The sequence below is a fragment of the Halyomorpha halys genome, unplaced genomic scaffold (genome assembly GCF_000696795.3).
Source record: "Halyomorpha halys isolate HHAL.00 unplaced genomic scaffold, Hhal_1.1 Scaffold1060.1, whole genome shotgun sequence".
NCBI classification, from domain to species: domain Eukaryota; kingdom Metazoa; phylum Arthropoda; class Insecta; order Hemiptera; family Pentatomidae; genus Halyomorpha; species Halyomorpha halys.
In genome coordinates this window covers 13,570-28,514 of record NW_027113580.1, presented here as the reverse complement: position 1 = coordinate 28,514, position 14,945 = coordinate 13,570, and the positions used below count along the sequence as shown (strand labels likewise).

General features: G+C 32.0%; 1 protein-coding gene across 1 annotated transcript; it reads left to right on the top strand.

Annotated features, from left to right (window-relative positions):
* The first annotated feature begins 939 nt into the window (after positions 1-939).
* On the top strand, positions 940-11,608 carry LOC106688133 (odorant receptor 4). Its single transcript, XM_067051001.1, has 5 exons — positions 940-1,822; positions 2,992-3,091; positions 4,886-4,990; positions 7,719-7,874; positions 11,521-11,608. Exons 1-5 carry the CDS (start codon positions 948-950, stop codon positions 11,575-11,577), a joined length of 1,293 nt encoding a protein of 430 aa, XP_066907102.1. The 5' UTR covers positions 940-947; the 3' UTR covers positions 11,578-11,608.
* The last annotated feature ends 3,337 nt before the right edge of the window (positions 11,609-14,945 follow it).

Below are 14,945 nucleotides of genomic sequence, written 5' to 3'. Positions count from 1 at the left end.
CCACACCTTGTTGGCCAAGGAGAGAGAGTTCAAATTAACCTTACACTCCTCCACCAATTTGGAACGGGTTGCGTAGTTATCCAGCGCATAGATGGCCGCCTGACTATCCGTGTAGATCGTGATTAGCCTTTCCCTCATGCCCTCCTTTATTAAGTTCTGAGCACAGACATTTATTGCAAACACCTTAGCCTGGAACACTGTGGTGTGCTTTCCTAATGAGATAGATGTGCCTTGATTAGGTCTATCCATTCTCCATATCCCTGCTCCGGATCCTTGTTCCATTAGGGATCCGTCTGTGTAGCAGTTTAAACGAAACTCCTTAACCATCCTAACCCATTAATTCTTAATCTTTCATCGTTAACAATCCCTGATAATCCTCCGAGGCGTCTGAAAAGAAGATGGCCACGGAACCTTCTAATTTAAATTAATGTTTGAAGTACCACCAATGGTTGGTTCGTTCCCAAGATTTTCAAGTGTATATGAAACATACAACACATTTACTTATTGTATTATTTTGTACAGTTGTAAATTACAATAAATAAATAACCAAAAAAAAAAAAAAATTTTCAAGAAAATTTTCCCCTCCCTTCTAAATCCAACACAGGAAACTCTGGGTTTATCAAGACGTACTAAGGGGATTGTAAAAAACTTTCTTGTTTTTGAATGTCAAGGTAAAATACTAATGTCACTAGACTAATATATTGTAGAATGAAACGCGATGTGCAATTGTTAATAAATGATGATACACGGTGGCGCTACTTTCTTCAATATCATAAATAGCGTGCTGACAGCTTTGTTACAAAAGAATTTACTTATTTATTACCCACAAATATGTACATGAATACCCGAGTAAAACAAAGTTTCTTAAAAGATCTCATACGAAATTCACTATGCATGTCAAGTTATTATCTATAAGGCAGTATTGGATAGTGTCTCCGATTGGAATAATGTGGCAATATCATGAAGATTCCGAAGCTAATAGAGTGGTGGACACCTATATCTTCGAGCACTACTATTATCTACCACAAATATCCGGCCTCTATCCCAAGATGGACGGGAGAAACCGTATTTTCACCACACTCCAGCTGATAATCTCCGTTTTGACGCTGCTTCATCAAATGGCCATTCTTATAAAATCTACTATCGCCCTCTATGGTTTCGACATGGTCCTGCTCTGCCAGAACGTCCACTTCTGCCTTCTGATCCAAATCGCCCTCATCACTGTGGGAAACTGCTTATGGAAGCATTTTAGTTTGTATGATATCCACAGGTTGCTGTCATATGACTTCTATGACTATCAAGAACCTCCTGGGATCGGGGAAGAACTTCTGCGATCAACTATGGAAACGGAGCGTCGCCGATTGAATTGTATTCCAATTGGAGTTGCCATAGCTGCGGGAGTCGTCCTGGCTCTGTCGCCAATAATTGATTTTAATGCAGGATCTTTTGATTTCAACAGAACCGCTTCGGTGTTCAGCCATCACCTACCTATGCCTTTCACGCAGTACCCATATCACGTTAAGGACGGCTTTGGTTTCGGCTTCGCACTGTTCGGGCAATTGGGAACGGGGTTCCTCTTAACCGCTATCATCGGTGGCGCGGGATTCCTTTTTATTAACCTGACACAGAACATATCCTTACAGCTCAAGATCTTAAACAACTCTTTGGAAAACATCGATAGCAGAATCGAGCATCTATATTCAAAGCTATTCGGAAAAATGGATCGAAATATTATGAAGTCGCTTCGACATGATAGCCGTTACGCTTATTGCTACACTAAATGTTTGAGGAAGAATTTCGAGCACCACCAAGTTATACTGAAGTATTAGCATTCATTAATAATATTATTTTTATCACTCATATTATTTAATTATTGATGTCATTGATCTGAAAAAAAAATTGATTTGTATTTGTTCTATACAACCGACGTTGCAATACAACCATTAAAATGTAAGTGACGTTATTGGAAGATCGCTGGTTGACCGTGTGTAAATGATAAAAGGTATAGTCCAAAGGGTGCGGTCAAAGAAAAATTACAATTATAATAAGACAATGTATTTTCTCTCCTCCCCCCCCCCCTATAATGTATATTATCATTTAATGTTAGCTTATTTACTTTAATTTTCTATACTGGTTACCTTAAAATTATTTTCAAATGTAACGTACTTTAATCTTCTCTATACATTCTGTCAAAACATTTCACTTTGGCTCTGACTTCTAGTCTGAAAGGTACGTTGATTTTATTCTTATCTCCCTTTTTCTATCTTTTAGTTTGTACTTTATTTTATATTTCTTCTTTTTATCTGTTATTATTTCCATTTTCATTAATTGTCTATAATCCTTTATTATTCTTATTTAGTTTTTAAGTTTCATTGTACATCTTTTTAATTTATCATTTATGTTTATATCATTTAAGTGTGTTATATCTTTTTTAGCACTGGTGAACCCTGCAACGTGGGGCGAAATGTTGGCTCAATATAAATCGTTTATTCACTATTTGAGTTTTCCTTTGACCGCACTCGGACTACCTTTCTTATACATTACATTTTAGCGTCGTCATTTAAACCGAATAAATTTTATTGGAAGATCTATAATAATTAATCAATGAGCAATGGTATGGTTGGAACCATAACGGAAAAAACAATATATCACTTTTTCAAAAAAAAAAAAAAAAAAAAAGCTCTAGATTTGTCTTATAAACAAAAATCACCAACAAGCTCGATATGTCTTTATCACCATATAAAATATTTTAACAATTATACTTTAACTTCTCTTTATTTATTTATTGATAAATATTACAATTTGCCACAACATTGTTGGTATAAGTAATAGTGATAACTGATCACATTCATACAAAATTTTTAAAAAAAATACAAACAAATAAATAAAATTTTTCTCTAAGTATATATAGTATAAAATGAAGGATAAACAAAATAATCAAACTATGTAATTTTATTATAAACGAATTTGGCTATTCAATTTATGTTTCAGATCCTTCCATCTCCTCGAAGATATTTGTTCCTTGCCCATGGGCATTTCCTATTTGACTGGTACAATAGTTATAGCTCTTAGTTTGATATCGACTGGATCGGTAAGTAATAACTGAGTGAGCCTAAATAGGTTTACTATGATATAATATTTAATTAATAATAAGAAAAATTATTCAAAAGTCTGAACCTTCTTTATTAAATTATACAACATATTATATGTCCAACTTTTTTATTTTTGTAATTTACTATTATTAACTCATTACAAAACTCATTAATTAGTTCAGTGTTGTAATAAGTTAAAAATAGTAAAATACATAAATAAGCAAACAAACAAAAATACAAAAGTGTGGTGATAAATTAATGATAGTAAAATACAAAAAATTGAGAAAAATAGAATTTATTGTTAAATTTCATAATGGCAAATACAGGATTATTTTGTTTGTCATAAATTGAGTTGGGGATAATAATTGGGCCTAATACGTACTCTAAACCAAATTATTCATAACAACATGAATTTATGACTTAAACATTGTAAAGTAACATTCATGTTAGAATTTTATACTATTAACAATAAGAAGTAGGAAAAAAACTTCAAAACAACTTTCCCTCATCCTTCTAGTCACCCGCTATTACTTCAAGTATTTTATCCTATTATTATTAGCCTGAAAAGTTTTATAAATGTGAGATTGTAATACTAAAATTAAGATTGTCCTTTTGGATAATTTTTGTTATTATTAAAAAAAGTACCAGGCTTGAAGAAGAGAAAGAAATACTTTATTCATTCATGCTGCCCAAATACATCGGGTTGCTACATTACACAGCATACTGATCAATCCGTGACTGGACAAATATAAGTTACATATTATATTTTTATGTGATATAATATAATAAAAAGATAACAATTTTTTTTCCACAGTTTTCTTTTACTTTTCTTTTACAATTAATACCCGTCTACAAACTAAATACAAGTTTTTCAATTTATTCCTTTTTTTTCTTTCCCTTCAATTTCACAACCCTTATTTCATTTGATCAACAAATTTCCATATATAACCAATATTAAAATATCAAAATATTACATAAAAATATGTAAGGATTCATTTAATTTGTAATATGTTACTAAGAAAGTGTAAATTCCATTGTCTAACAGAAATATTGTGTCATTATTTATTAGACTATATACAAATTTCACAATCATTCCCGGTGGCAATACTTTCCCTCATTTATGTTTCTATATATTGGTTAGATAAAAAAAATGCTAATATATATTTTTATAAAAATATTTTTTTCTCCATTCTTCAAACTATCAAATTCTTTCATATTTTACATTTGTCAATTGGTTTTTGCAGCTAACAATGAGAGCTGATTAGTTATTGGAACTACACAAAATTAAATAACGTATAGATGTCCATTAGCATTCAAGTTAACGCTAGTTCAATGCACTATAAAGTGGTTTGTGTCTACATAGTTTTCATGATATCTAACAATATAAATTAACAAAATATTGATTTATCCTTGTACTGAAAAATTGAATTATTAGAATACCTGTTATAATATTGTGTAAATAATTCCTAAGTTATAAAAAAATTAAATGTTGTTAAAATAAATAAAATAATAAAACATGGACGGCACAATCACACCATATCAAGTGGACTTATTTTAAATGCGATACGGTAACAAATATAAAAAGGATCATTAATGAAACCCCACAGATGATACCTTAACTTATTCTTCATAGCAACAGTAACAAAATTTTTATAAGTTGTAACAAAATGATAAAAAAATTAAATGTAGAAAAAGGATTGCAATTATTATAGCACTAATTCTTAATTGGACCCTCATATTCAATTAAGAGATAAACAAAATTGTGTTTAAGAAACAATGTTCCATGTCCACAGGCTAAAGAACTGCCTGGAACAACGATGGCTGCGATGATACTCTGCGTCGTCGAAGTTAGCTACATGTTTCTCTTCTCTGCCGTCGGTCAGCGATTCACTGATCTGGTACTATAGTTTCACCATAATGATACTTTCAATAAATAAACCTAGGATATGTTTCTGTTTCGAATTTTTAAAACTCGCTAGAGCTGAAAGACGATTTATCGTTGCTTCTAAGTTATCGTATAGTATCTTGTAGCTTAATAAATTCCTTTATTATAATTATAAATGTATTAATAAATAATTTAAATGTTCCTCTCACCTAGAGTAGTAAAAAAAACCTAAAACCTTTTTTTTTTAAATTATTTATTTAATGTAATTTACATCTGTACAAAATAATACAATAGGTAAATATGTAGTATGTTTCATATACACTTGAAAATCTTGGGAAGGAACCACCCATTGGTGGTACTTCAAACATTAATTTAAATTAGAAGGTCCCGTGGCCATCTTCTTTTCAGACGCCTCGGAGGATTATCAGGGATTGTTAATGATTAAAGATAAGAATTAATGGGTTAGGATGGTTAAGGAGTTTGAAATGAAAAGACGCATATCTGTTTTGGGTCAAATCTGCAACGAATGGGATGTTAAGGTCTTTGTGAATGAGTTTATTTGTGTCGTAATAAGGAGCATCAATGATTTTACGTAGGATTTTGGATTGTAACGATTGGATGCGGGAAGAATTTGATGGTTTAGTGGAGCCCCAGAGCTTAATTCCACATGTCGAAATTGGCCTGATTATTGTTAAGAATAATGGGAAGTTAAGAGCGTTTGTCTAGTAAGTGTTGTAGCAATCGGAATCTACGAGCAGTTTCTTGTCGTTTCAGTCTTGTGTTTGGATTCCAAGTAAGTCTCTGGTCAAGATGGAGTCCTAAGTATCGAATCTGTTCAACAGGCATTAGTGGTGTATTTAGAAAGGATACTGTAGGACAGGAGGGCAGAGGTTTACGACGGAGAGTAAAGGTGATCTGGTGGGATTTGTCAGGATTTATTTTGATTCTCCAGTTTTTACACCATTCTTCAATAGATCTAATGTGTGCCTGTAGTGTTTGTGATGCATTAGTTGGGTCGTTGTTTACAGAAAGTATACATGTGTCATTAGCGTATGTTGTTAGGACTGTGTTAAGGTGGGTTGGGATGTCAGCTGTATTAACCGTATAAAGAATGAGACCTAAGATACTACCTTGAGGAACACCGACGTACTGAGAAAAGAGAGATGAGTAGGAACCTAAAACCTAGAATTAAGTAAATAAAGATTCTTCGGGAAAAAAAAAAAAAAACAATAAATCGAAAAACTTGTAGTTAGTTTGTAGACTGGTGTTAATTGTGAAAGAAAAGTAAAAGAAAACTGTGGAAAAAAAAAATGTTATCTTTATATTAAATTATATCATGTAAAAATATGTAACTTATATTTGTCCAGTCATGGATTGATCAGTATGCTGTGTAATGTAGCAACTCGATGTATTTGGGCAGCATGAATGAATAAAGTATTTCTATCTCTTTTTCTCTTGATGGGATATAGTGTTTTGTTACTGATTTGTCTCTTTTGGAAAGTGTATATTTAACTTTCTCTTTAACAGTATCTGATGAGAAACTTTGAATCTATGCTGCCTAAATACATTAGGTTGCTATCTCACACAGCATACTTATCAATCCGTAATCGGACATATATAAATTACACATACATGGTATAATCAGAAAAAAAGAGATACAATAATAAGATATTGTAAACAATTTTTTTTCACCCATACAGTTTCCTTTTACAACAAATACAAATGTTTCAATTCATTCCTATTTTTCTTTCTCATTTCTGTTCCTCCAATTTCACCCTTTCACAATTATTCAATTCACCCGATCAACAAATTCGCTCTCCGGAATTCACCCTCCTAGATCCCCTTCAGTGACCTGCTAAACAAATTCAATATTAGACGTTAATGTGAGATCAGACCATCATTCATAGTCACAGCAGTAGATCAGTTTACCAAAAACAAACAAATAGATACATTTTACGAGAATAAGACTAACAAATAGATTAAAAGGAAAATATAATTCAAAAAAACGATAACAGGAAACACTTGAATGGATAAATAAGTTTAAAAAAACAAAAAAATAAATAGTATTAATAATTTAATGATTAAATACGTTAAAACTATTGATAAAATGATTTCTTTTTTCAATTCATACAGTTAATTCTTTTCAATTAATTTTCTCATACAGTCCACTATACACCTAACCAGCACAATCTAAAGTGGAGTAACGCCTGGCCTTAAGTTGAAGACGTACTTCATTAAGTCTCCTTTGCTCGGAAAACAGCTTACACATTTGGAGTACGTACTCTGTATTTTGATCACCTTATCTACACTCGCAGAGGGGACTAGAGTTTTCAGAATAACTATATTATATTATTGGAAGATTATTGATTGACCGTGTGTATAGATGAATAGAATATGGTCCGGGTGCGGTAAAAAAAAACTCAAATAGTAGATAATTATACTATTTTATTGAGCCAACGTTTCGCCCCACGTTGCAGGGCTTCGTCAGGGCTGTTTTGCGGCAGTGACTTCACTTTGGTTTTTGACTGCCATCAAAACAGCCCTGACGAAGCCCTGCAACGTGGGGCGAAACGTTGGCTCAATAAAATAGTATAATTATCTACTATTTGAGTTTTTTTTTACCGCACCCGGACCATATTCCATTCATATTATATTATGTTTGATGCATATGTTCGAGTACATAAAATATACATGAAAGATTTTAAGAGCTATTTTTTTCACTCATCTCTAATGTTTTCTAGAGCAATGAACTTAGGTGCAAGATGTACAACACAAGATGGTATATGTGCAGTAAAGAAATCAAAAGTTCTTTGATGATTTTCGAAGAAATGACTCTTAAACCAATGACTATGACCGGAGCCAGAATCGTCCCTGCAAATATGGAGACATTCACTACGGTAAGGAAGTTAAAAAAGTTTTTCTCTTCCTCAGTAATTTATCCTGAGAGTAAAACGTATCTTGTTCTTTTTTTATATACTCTTGAAATGAAAATATTATATAATGTTTATATTACGTTCATAATATAAATTTAATTCATTTATTCCCCTATGTTTATTTGAAATGGATATATATTGTATTAGAGCGCGGTGGCACTGTGCTACTAATTGCGTTGATCTAGGTTGTTCGAATCCGGCCGTGGCAGAGAATTATTTATTCTGTTAATGTAGCCATGCATGTAGTTAATGTAGGTTCTGGAACCTTTCTAGGGTCGAACCAATCCAAAAATGTGGCTGTTGAGCGTGATCTTGAAAAATTCACCTGGTTTATCCGTTGTTCTGAAAACAGTACTTCCTTACTAAACCAATGACCCTTCACGGGGGTCTTTCTTGTAGCAGTTAACGTTATTATTATTATATATTTTACTATCATAATCCATTTAAATTGGAAGAAGATAGTTGACCGTATGTTACAGATTGTAGAAGGATAGTCCGGAGGGGCAGTCAATAAAGGTATCATAATAGCAAAAGAAAACTATTTATGTTCCGAGTAACCTACGGATACCGAAAGGTTGAATCGGAAAGGCTGCCATGTATAGGATTAGTAGCGTCCCAAGTGGCCAACAGCCAAATCTCACCTCCTCCAGCGCTCTCTGTGGCAAGAGAAGCAACCCAAATGAAGGTCATACAGCCATCTTGTCTCAGCCAGAGAAGCGTCCATCTTTTTCTTTTTGTTAATTCTTCATTAATATCTACATGAGTGAGTAGATTTACTTGAGCGGTTCCCAGCAGCAGAGGGAGAATAGACTTGGAGATGCGGGGGGAAGAAAGAAGTAGGTCCATCTAGCAATAGTTAACATCCACATCATCATCAACCACCTCAATGTTAGATCTACAATTTCCATAGCCCAGTCATACAAAATTCTACTAACAATCTAATCATAATGTTTTCTTTCGGTCACCCCGTACACCTCTTGTAACATAAAACAATAGAATTTTATTACATTTAATCATGTTTGATTTTTCTGTTATTGAGTCCACTCATACTCAACCAGCTAACCAAAAGTGAAGTGTGTCTTACAATGCGGTTGAAGGCATACTTGATACAATTTATGATTAACCAAAGTTTCTCCCTACTTTGCAAAGCTTCGTCAGGGCTGTCAGATTGAAACAAAGATGTCAACTGATTTAGTTTTATTATTGTTTGTTTACTCTTGTATTTTTATTTAATATATAAATATAATATAAAGGAGTAATTACAGCCTTTTATTATTTCAGATGTATTATTTCAAAATTATAAAAAAAACAAGATAACTAGATAATCTTTCCAATAAAATTGACTAAACTATGTTATTTGAACAAAATACCGTAAAAGGGATTTCTTTGCACCAGATTTTAAATTTTCTTTTCTAATATTCTACATTTTTGAAATACTGTTAGTAGTTCAAAACCGTTCAAACCATTTTGAACTTTAAACCTCAGCTTCTTTAGAGTATTAATGGAAGAAAAATCCACTAGTTAGCATTTCGTGGATATATACCCATTTAAGTTAGTAGCAAGATTTTTTAAAAAGATGTTTTTATTTTTTTTTAAATATTTTGTTTTCTTGAAGATTTTTTTTTTTTACTTTATTATAATTATTTACATCAGTTGTTTTCTCATTTTCTATTCATATAATTCTATTTTTATTCATTTTGAGTTTATATTTAATTATTTTTATTATTATTATTATTTTTTTCTTAGCTAATATGTACGTATGGTATGATTTTGTACTTACAATCCTAATACCTGCCTATTGCCTTTGAGTGTGGGAAAAAAATATATAGGAGTATGTATTTAAGTAGAAAATAGTTTATGAGTACGATGGGAAATTTTGAAATTCATTTCCAATATTCAATTTTTGTCTAAGGATTTAATTTTTAATCATCTAGTCCATCCATATTAGAACAAATTAGTCCTTCACATTTATTTTTTCATTAACATAATTAATGATATTATTACGTACACTATAAAAATCATTTTATACTGATAAAACACTAAATACTAAATTAAAACACTACACTGTGAAAAAACAAAACAAATAGAAATATATTTTTATTTAATTACGTTATATCCATCCTTTATTCCTTTCTATCTCTTTAAGGATACTGTCTATATTAATAGAAGATTATACGATATGAAAATTTATCGTTATTCTGAAATTAATGTAACGTATTATTTAATAAACTGTAAGTAATTTCTTAATTATATTATTTAATTCTCTAATTGTACTTATTTCATGTCTATCTATTAGTCTCTCTTTCAATGGACTGTTGAAAATCTGATGCAATGTTATCTGCTGTATTTAACTGCAAATTTAAACTTAGGAATAGAATAATAATTAATTAAAACCGATACTTGTTCTTAATATCAATAGATAAAATTTGATCAATTTTTTTATTATAATGGGGTGAATAAAAAAAAAATATTTGTATTATTATTTCTTTGATATAAAATACATTTAATACTCAAAGTACAGTCCTATGTTATCTACCGTGATAGCCATCTCCAAGCTAATTGCTCGATCCCACGTTGACACCATTCTTTGGAATGGTTGTCAGAGAAAGATTTGGACCGCAATTTCAACTTTTGCAAACTTATCAAATTTTTTTCCTTAAAGGAAATGGACCATGGATAGAAACAAGTAGGAATCCGATGGTGCGAGGGTTGGACTATATGATGATGACGCAGGAGTTTCGAACCCAAGAAGTCCTTTAAACTTTTCTTTGGTTCGACGGGGAGTGATTGTTGATTGTTGAGGAGTAACTTTTTTCCCCGTGGAAATTAGATGGCAACTAACAGTATCTTTCGACACACCACACTCCCAGGCAAGTTCGAGAGTACTTGTGGATGGCTTTGACTCAACAGCTACCTGCAGAACCTCATCAATATCCATTAATGGTCGCCCGGAGCCATTCTTCCTTTCCAACGTCGTATCTGAACAGATTTAAATTTTTCAAACCAACGCCAGTGCAATGGTCAAGGACACCTTCCCCTCCATATTTAATAATTTTATGAGTTGTTTCAGTGGCTGTGAATTTTTTTTCAGTAATGCCTTAAAATTAGGAGTATTTCGTAGGATACTGTTATGTTTCTTCTTTAAAACAAATAACTACACTGAGGCTTGTCGAATGGAATTAACCAAGCTTAGAGGATGCTCTAAAGATATCATCAAGTATTAAATAGGATTAAAATATTTAAATTCCTTTAAAATCTTATATTTCATAAAACTGTATTTTTTTTATTTATTTTTTTTTTTTTCACACCCCATTATTTTTCTTACGATTCTAGAAGCAATCTGGTAATTAAATTTAGAGCCATGTTAAGACAATACCAGTCATCCTATGGCTATTATACAACTGAACTTTAGAGCTTCCAATCGGTATGTAAACATTTCTTCTTTCCCTTCCTCTTCTCTTCCCACCTTTCACTACCACTCGTGTGCCACACTCAGCATTATGAAACTTTTAATCCTACTGGAGCAATCATATCCCACCAGTAGCAAAGTAACCCACATCTATGGTACGATGTCAAGATCCTTCTTGATAATTATTCTTTTCTTTTTCAGGTAATGAATGCTGCCTACTCTTACTACAACTTAGTTGTAGCATTCGATATAAAGTAATCCGATCAGTCTTAAGTTGTAATTGCATCAGTAAATATATTACTATTGAAATGTATTATGCTTATTTGTTTTCCTTACTATAACAGTTCCTGTGCTTAGTAATCTTAACTACTATACTACCCATTGATGCCATTTTACATTTCCCATGCAATTATTCAATTTCAGGCTGTTTTTAAGTGTTGCTAGATTAAACTATCTAAATATTTTAAACAAATATTTAAAAAGTGATATAAGACCGTCGCTCCCCGGGGATCTTAGCGAGGTCGGTCCGGCTGGAAAAGATTGCCTTTTTTGTGTTATGAGCTCCTCTTGTGATATTGAGACAGGAAGAGGAAACTTTAAAATAGTTAAATCGAGCAATATTTAGAAAGCACCTGAAAATGAAAAACGGCGTGAAACCTTCCTCCACTACCGCCCTCCATGGTAGCCTTGCTTATCTGACTTTTTAAACAATTATAGCGCGCAGGTTGGTCGATGTATGGCATGTCACAATATCACAAGTGGAGATCATAACGCAAAATAAATGCAATCCTTTCCCACCGGACCCGCCCCACTAAAAACCCCAAGGAGCGACCTCCTACATCGCTCGGTTCTACATCACTTTTGAAATATTTGCTTAAAAAGGGAAGAGGAGACTTTAAGATAGTTAAATATTTAAAAAGCGCCTGAAATTGAAAAACAACATTAATATTTATTATCATAATTTAAATATTAAAGCGTGATTATCATATGATTAAGTCCCTAGGTCCATGATTAAATCCCATAGGTGCGTTGGGCATAATTTAGCAATGTATATTTGAAATAAATAATAGCAATGAAAATAAATTTCTTGGGGGAGAAGAGATAATGGAATAGTAATTTTCTATTAACTTGGTGTTCAACGAGTTTTCTTAAAATTATTGAAGTGCTCTAATTCAAGAAAGCAGTTAATTTGTGTAACACATCATTTACTTCACAAGAGAAATGTATGCAAAAAATTAAATACTTCAAAAAATAATTTAAAATTAAGTATAATTGTTATTTGCCCTGCTAACATTTAAAAAGATCCTATGGGAAATTTTACTCTTTTACACGCTTAATTGACAGTTGTTTTGTAAAAAAGCCAACAGAAAGTTATAATAATGTTTTCGGCATTTATAATTTTTTATAAATCAAGTAAATCGTTTTCATCAAGAAATACAGTAAAGTTATTACATTATATTGTTATTTAGATACAATATAAATAAATAAATGAAAAAAGTATACAATTTGTAGAATAAACAAATGACACAAGTGGTTACAATTCGCTGTTTCAACATCACATGATATCGTACACTGAATAATGATCCTTTATCAACAGCATATCCTTAAAAATTTATGTTTTCAAATTTGAAACAAAAATAACTACAGATAAATAGACAAGTACACAAAAGTAGACTTTTGAAAGTCTCTAAATCTATCAACTTAAATAGCACTGATGAAGCTCTACAAAGCAGGGGCGAAACGTCGGAAAATAAATAGTTGTCAAGTATTTTTGTTCTTTTTGACCGTAACCCTGACTATCTTTATCATATTTTAAATAAAGATAATAGTTTTTTTTTTGTTAAGTTGGACCACAAAATATATATTAAAAAAAAGTAATTAATTTTATCATTACAAAAATGAGATAAAAATAATATGTAACATAAATTGCAATTACATGCTTATACGTTATGCTTGTCTCAACTATACTAAAATGTTATAATTTTCCCAACTATATTATGTAACGTTTTAATTTTCCAAATTCTTACCAACAGTAAGGGAGAGGGAAAATACAATCTTGCAAATTTCGATTAAAGAGTGATGTTTATGTTACACGGGATAGTATAGTGCGTCATATTCTCAGGGAGAATATGAACTAAGATTACCTGAACACACCTGGAAAAACTATTAATTTCCTTGCAATCTAATGAAAACAACATATGTCACACAAAATGGCGTTTACCTGTCAATGAATTATGTTCAATTGTGATAAAGATAATAATAAAAATAAATGTATTCTTTACCATAGACAAAAATTCATAAGTTTCTATAATTATTACAGATTAATAAATTAATATAGAATTGGAAAAAAAACTATAATATTCTATATAAAAGGAAGATGGTTTGATTGCGATAAAAGAAAACAGAAATAGTGATTAAACTATTTATATTGAGCCAACGTATCGTCCCACGTTGCAGGGCTTCATCTGGGCTAAAAAGGATACAAACAATTAAATGATGTAAACATAAATGGATATGGTAAATGAAAAATTAAAAAGATATACAGCGAAAAGTAAAAATTTAATAAGAATACAAAAATATTTTAGACAGTTAATGAAAACGAAAAAAATAACAAATAAAAAAAGAATAAATATAAAATACAGTACAAACTTAAAGATAGGAGAAGAGGGATAAGAATAAATCACTCACGCTCCCTGGCCGAGGCACCATCAGAACTCAGTGCACCCCATAAATTACAGATATTAGAAAGATGGTAGGCCAAGTGGGATGAAAGTTCTCCGAGTACATTAAAAAGAATCAAATTATCAGCAAAACCCTGGTCGACATCCTACCGCAACAGCCGCAGGGAGGAAGCTGCTCTAACCCTCTTGAGAACAGGTCACACTCTACTCATGCACTCTCACCTGATCAGAAAACTGCCACCTCCAACGTCCAAATACTGTCAATCTATTCTCACGATTAAACATATTTTTAAAGAACGTACTCACTATTTGCCCACAATAAACAGGATAGGACTGACCCTGGACTAAAAAAAAAAAATGTCGAAAATGTTTTTAGTTATTTGCTTATAACTCGAAAAAGCATTTTCCAAAGATAAGCTTTCAATAAAAAATTAAAATAGACAAACTTTCCTAAGAAATGGGTGCGTTTTATATCATCTTCGACCAATCTAAGACCTTGATAGAATGCTCTTTAAAAAAACACTCCATTTTGGCAAAACAAAAAAAAAATATTTTGGGAAATATGAAAATTACTAGTCCTAATTTAATTTCTACTCGTTACAAATATTATAAAATCAACTACCTCTATGAAAATAAACGTCATGTAAAGCTCTATTCTTTGTTATCTTCACGGCATCGATTGTGTCCCTGGAACATAAGGAAGCAGTGGTGGCAGCCTATGCTGATGAGATAGGTGTCTACGCCTCTAGCGCCAGGCCTAAACGGGCTCTCGCCCTTGCCCAGGAAGCCTCTGCCACCATAGTAGATGCTCTGAAGAAAGATGGCTTAAAGGTGAACCCTGCTAAGACTGACGCTATAGTCATGTCATTCCAGAAAGGGAAAAAGAGCTGCCTGTCCCAGAGATTTGTAGTAGACGAACAGGGCCGAAAAATCTCCAATTCCATC

Bases quoted from the DNA above. Each gene is read 5' to 3' on its own strand.
- LOC106688133 (XM_067051001.1), top strand. From the start codon at position 948: ATGTGGCAATATCATGAAGATTCCGAAGCTAATAGAGTGGTGGACACC. The intron at 3,092-4,885 runs GTAAGTAATAAC...CCATGTCCACAG, and splicing joins GTTTGATATCGACTGGATCG to GCTAAAGAACTGCCTGGAAC. The intron at 7,875-11,520 runs GTAAGGAAGTTA...TTTCTTTTTCAG, and splicing joins ATATGGAGACATTCACTACG to GTAATGAATGCTGCCTACTC.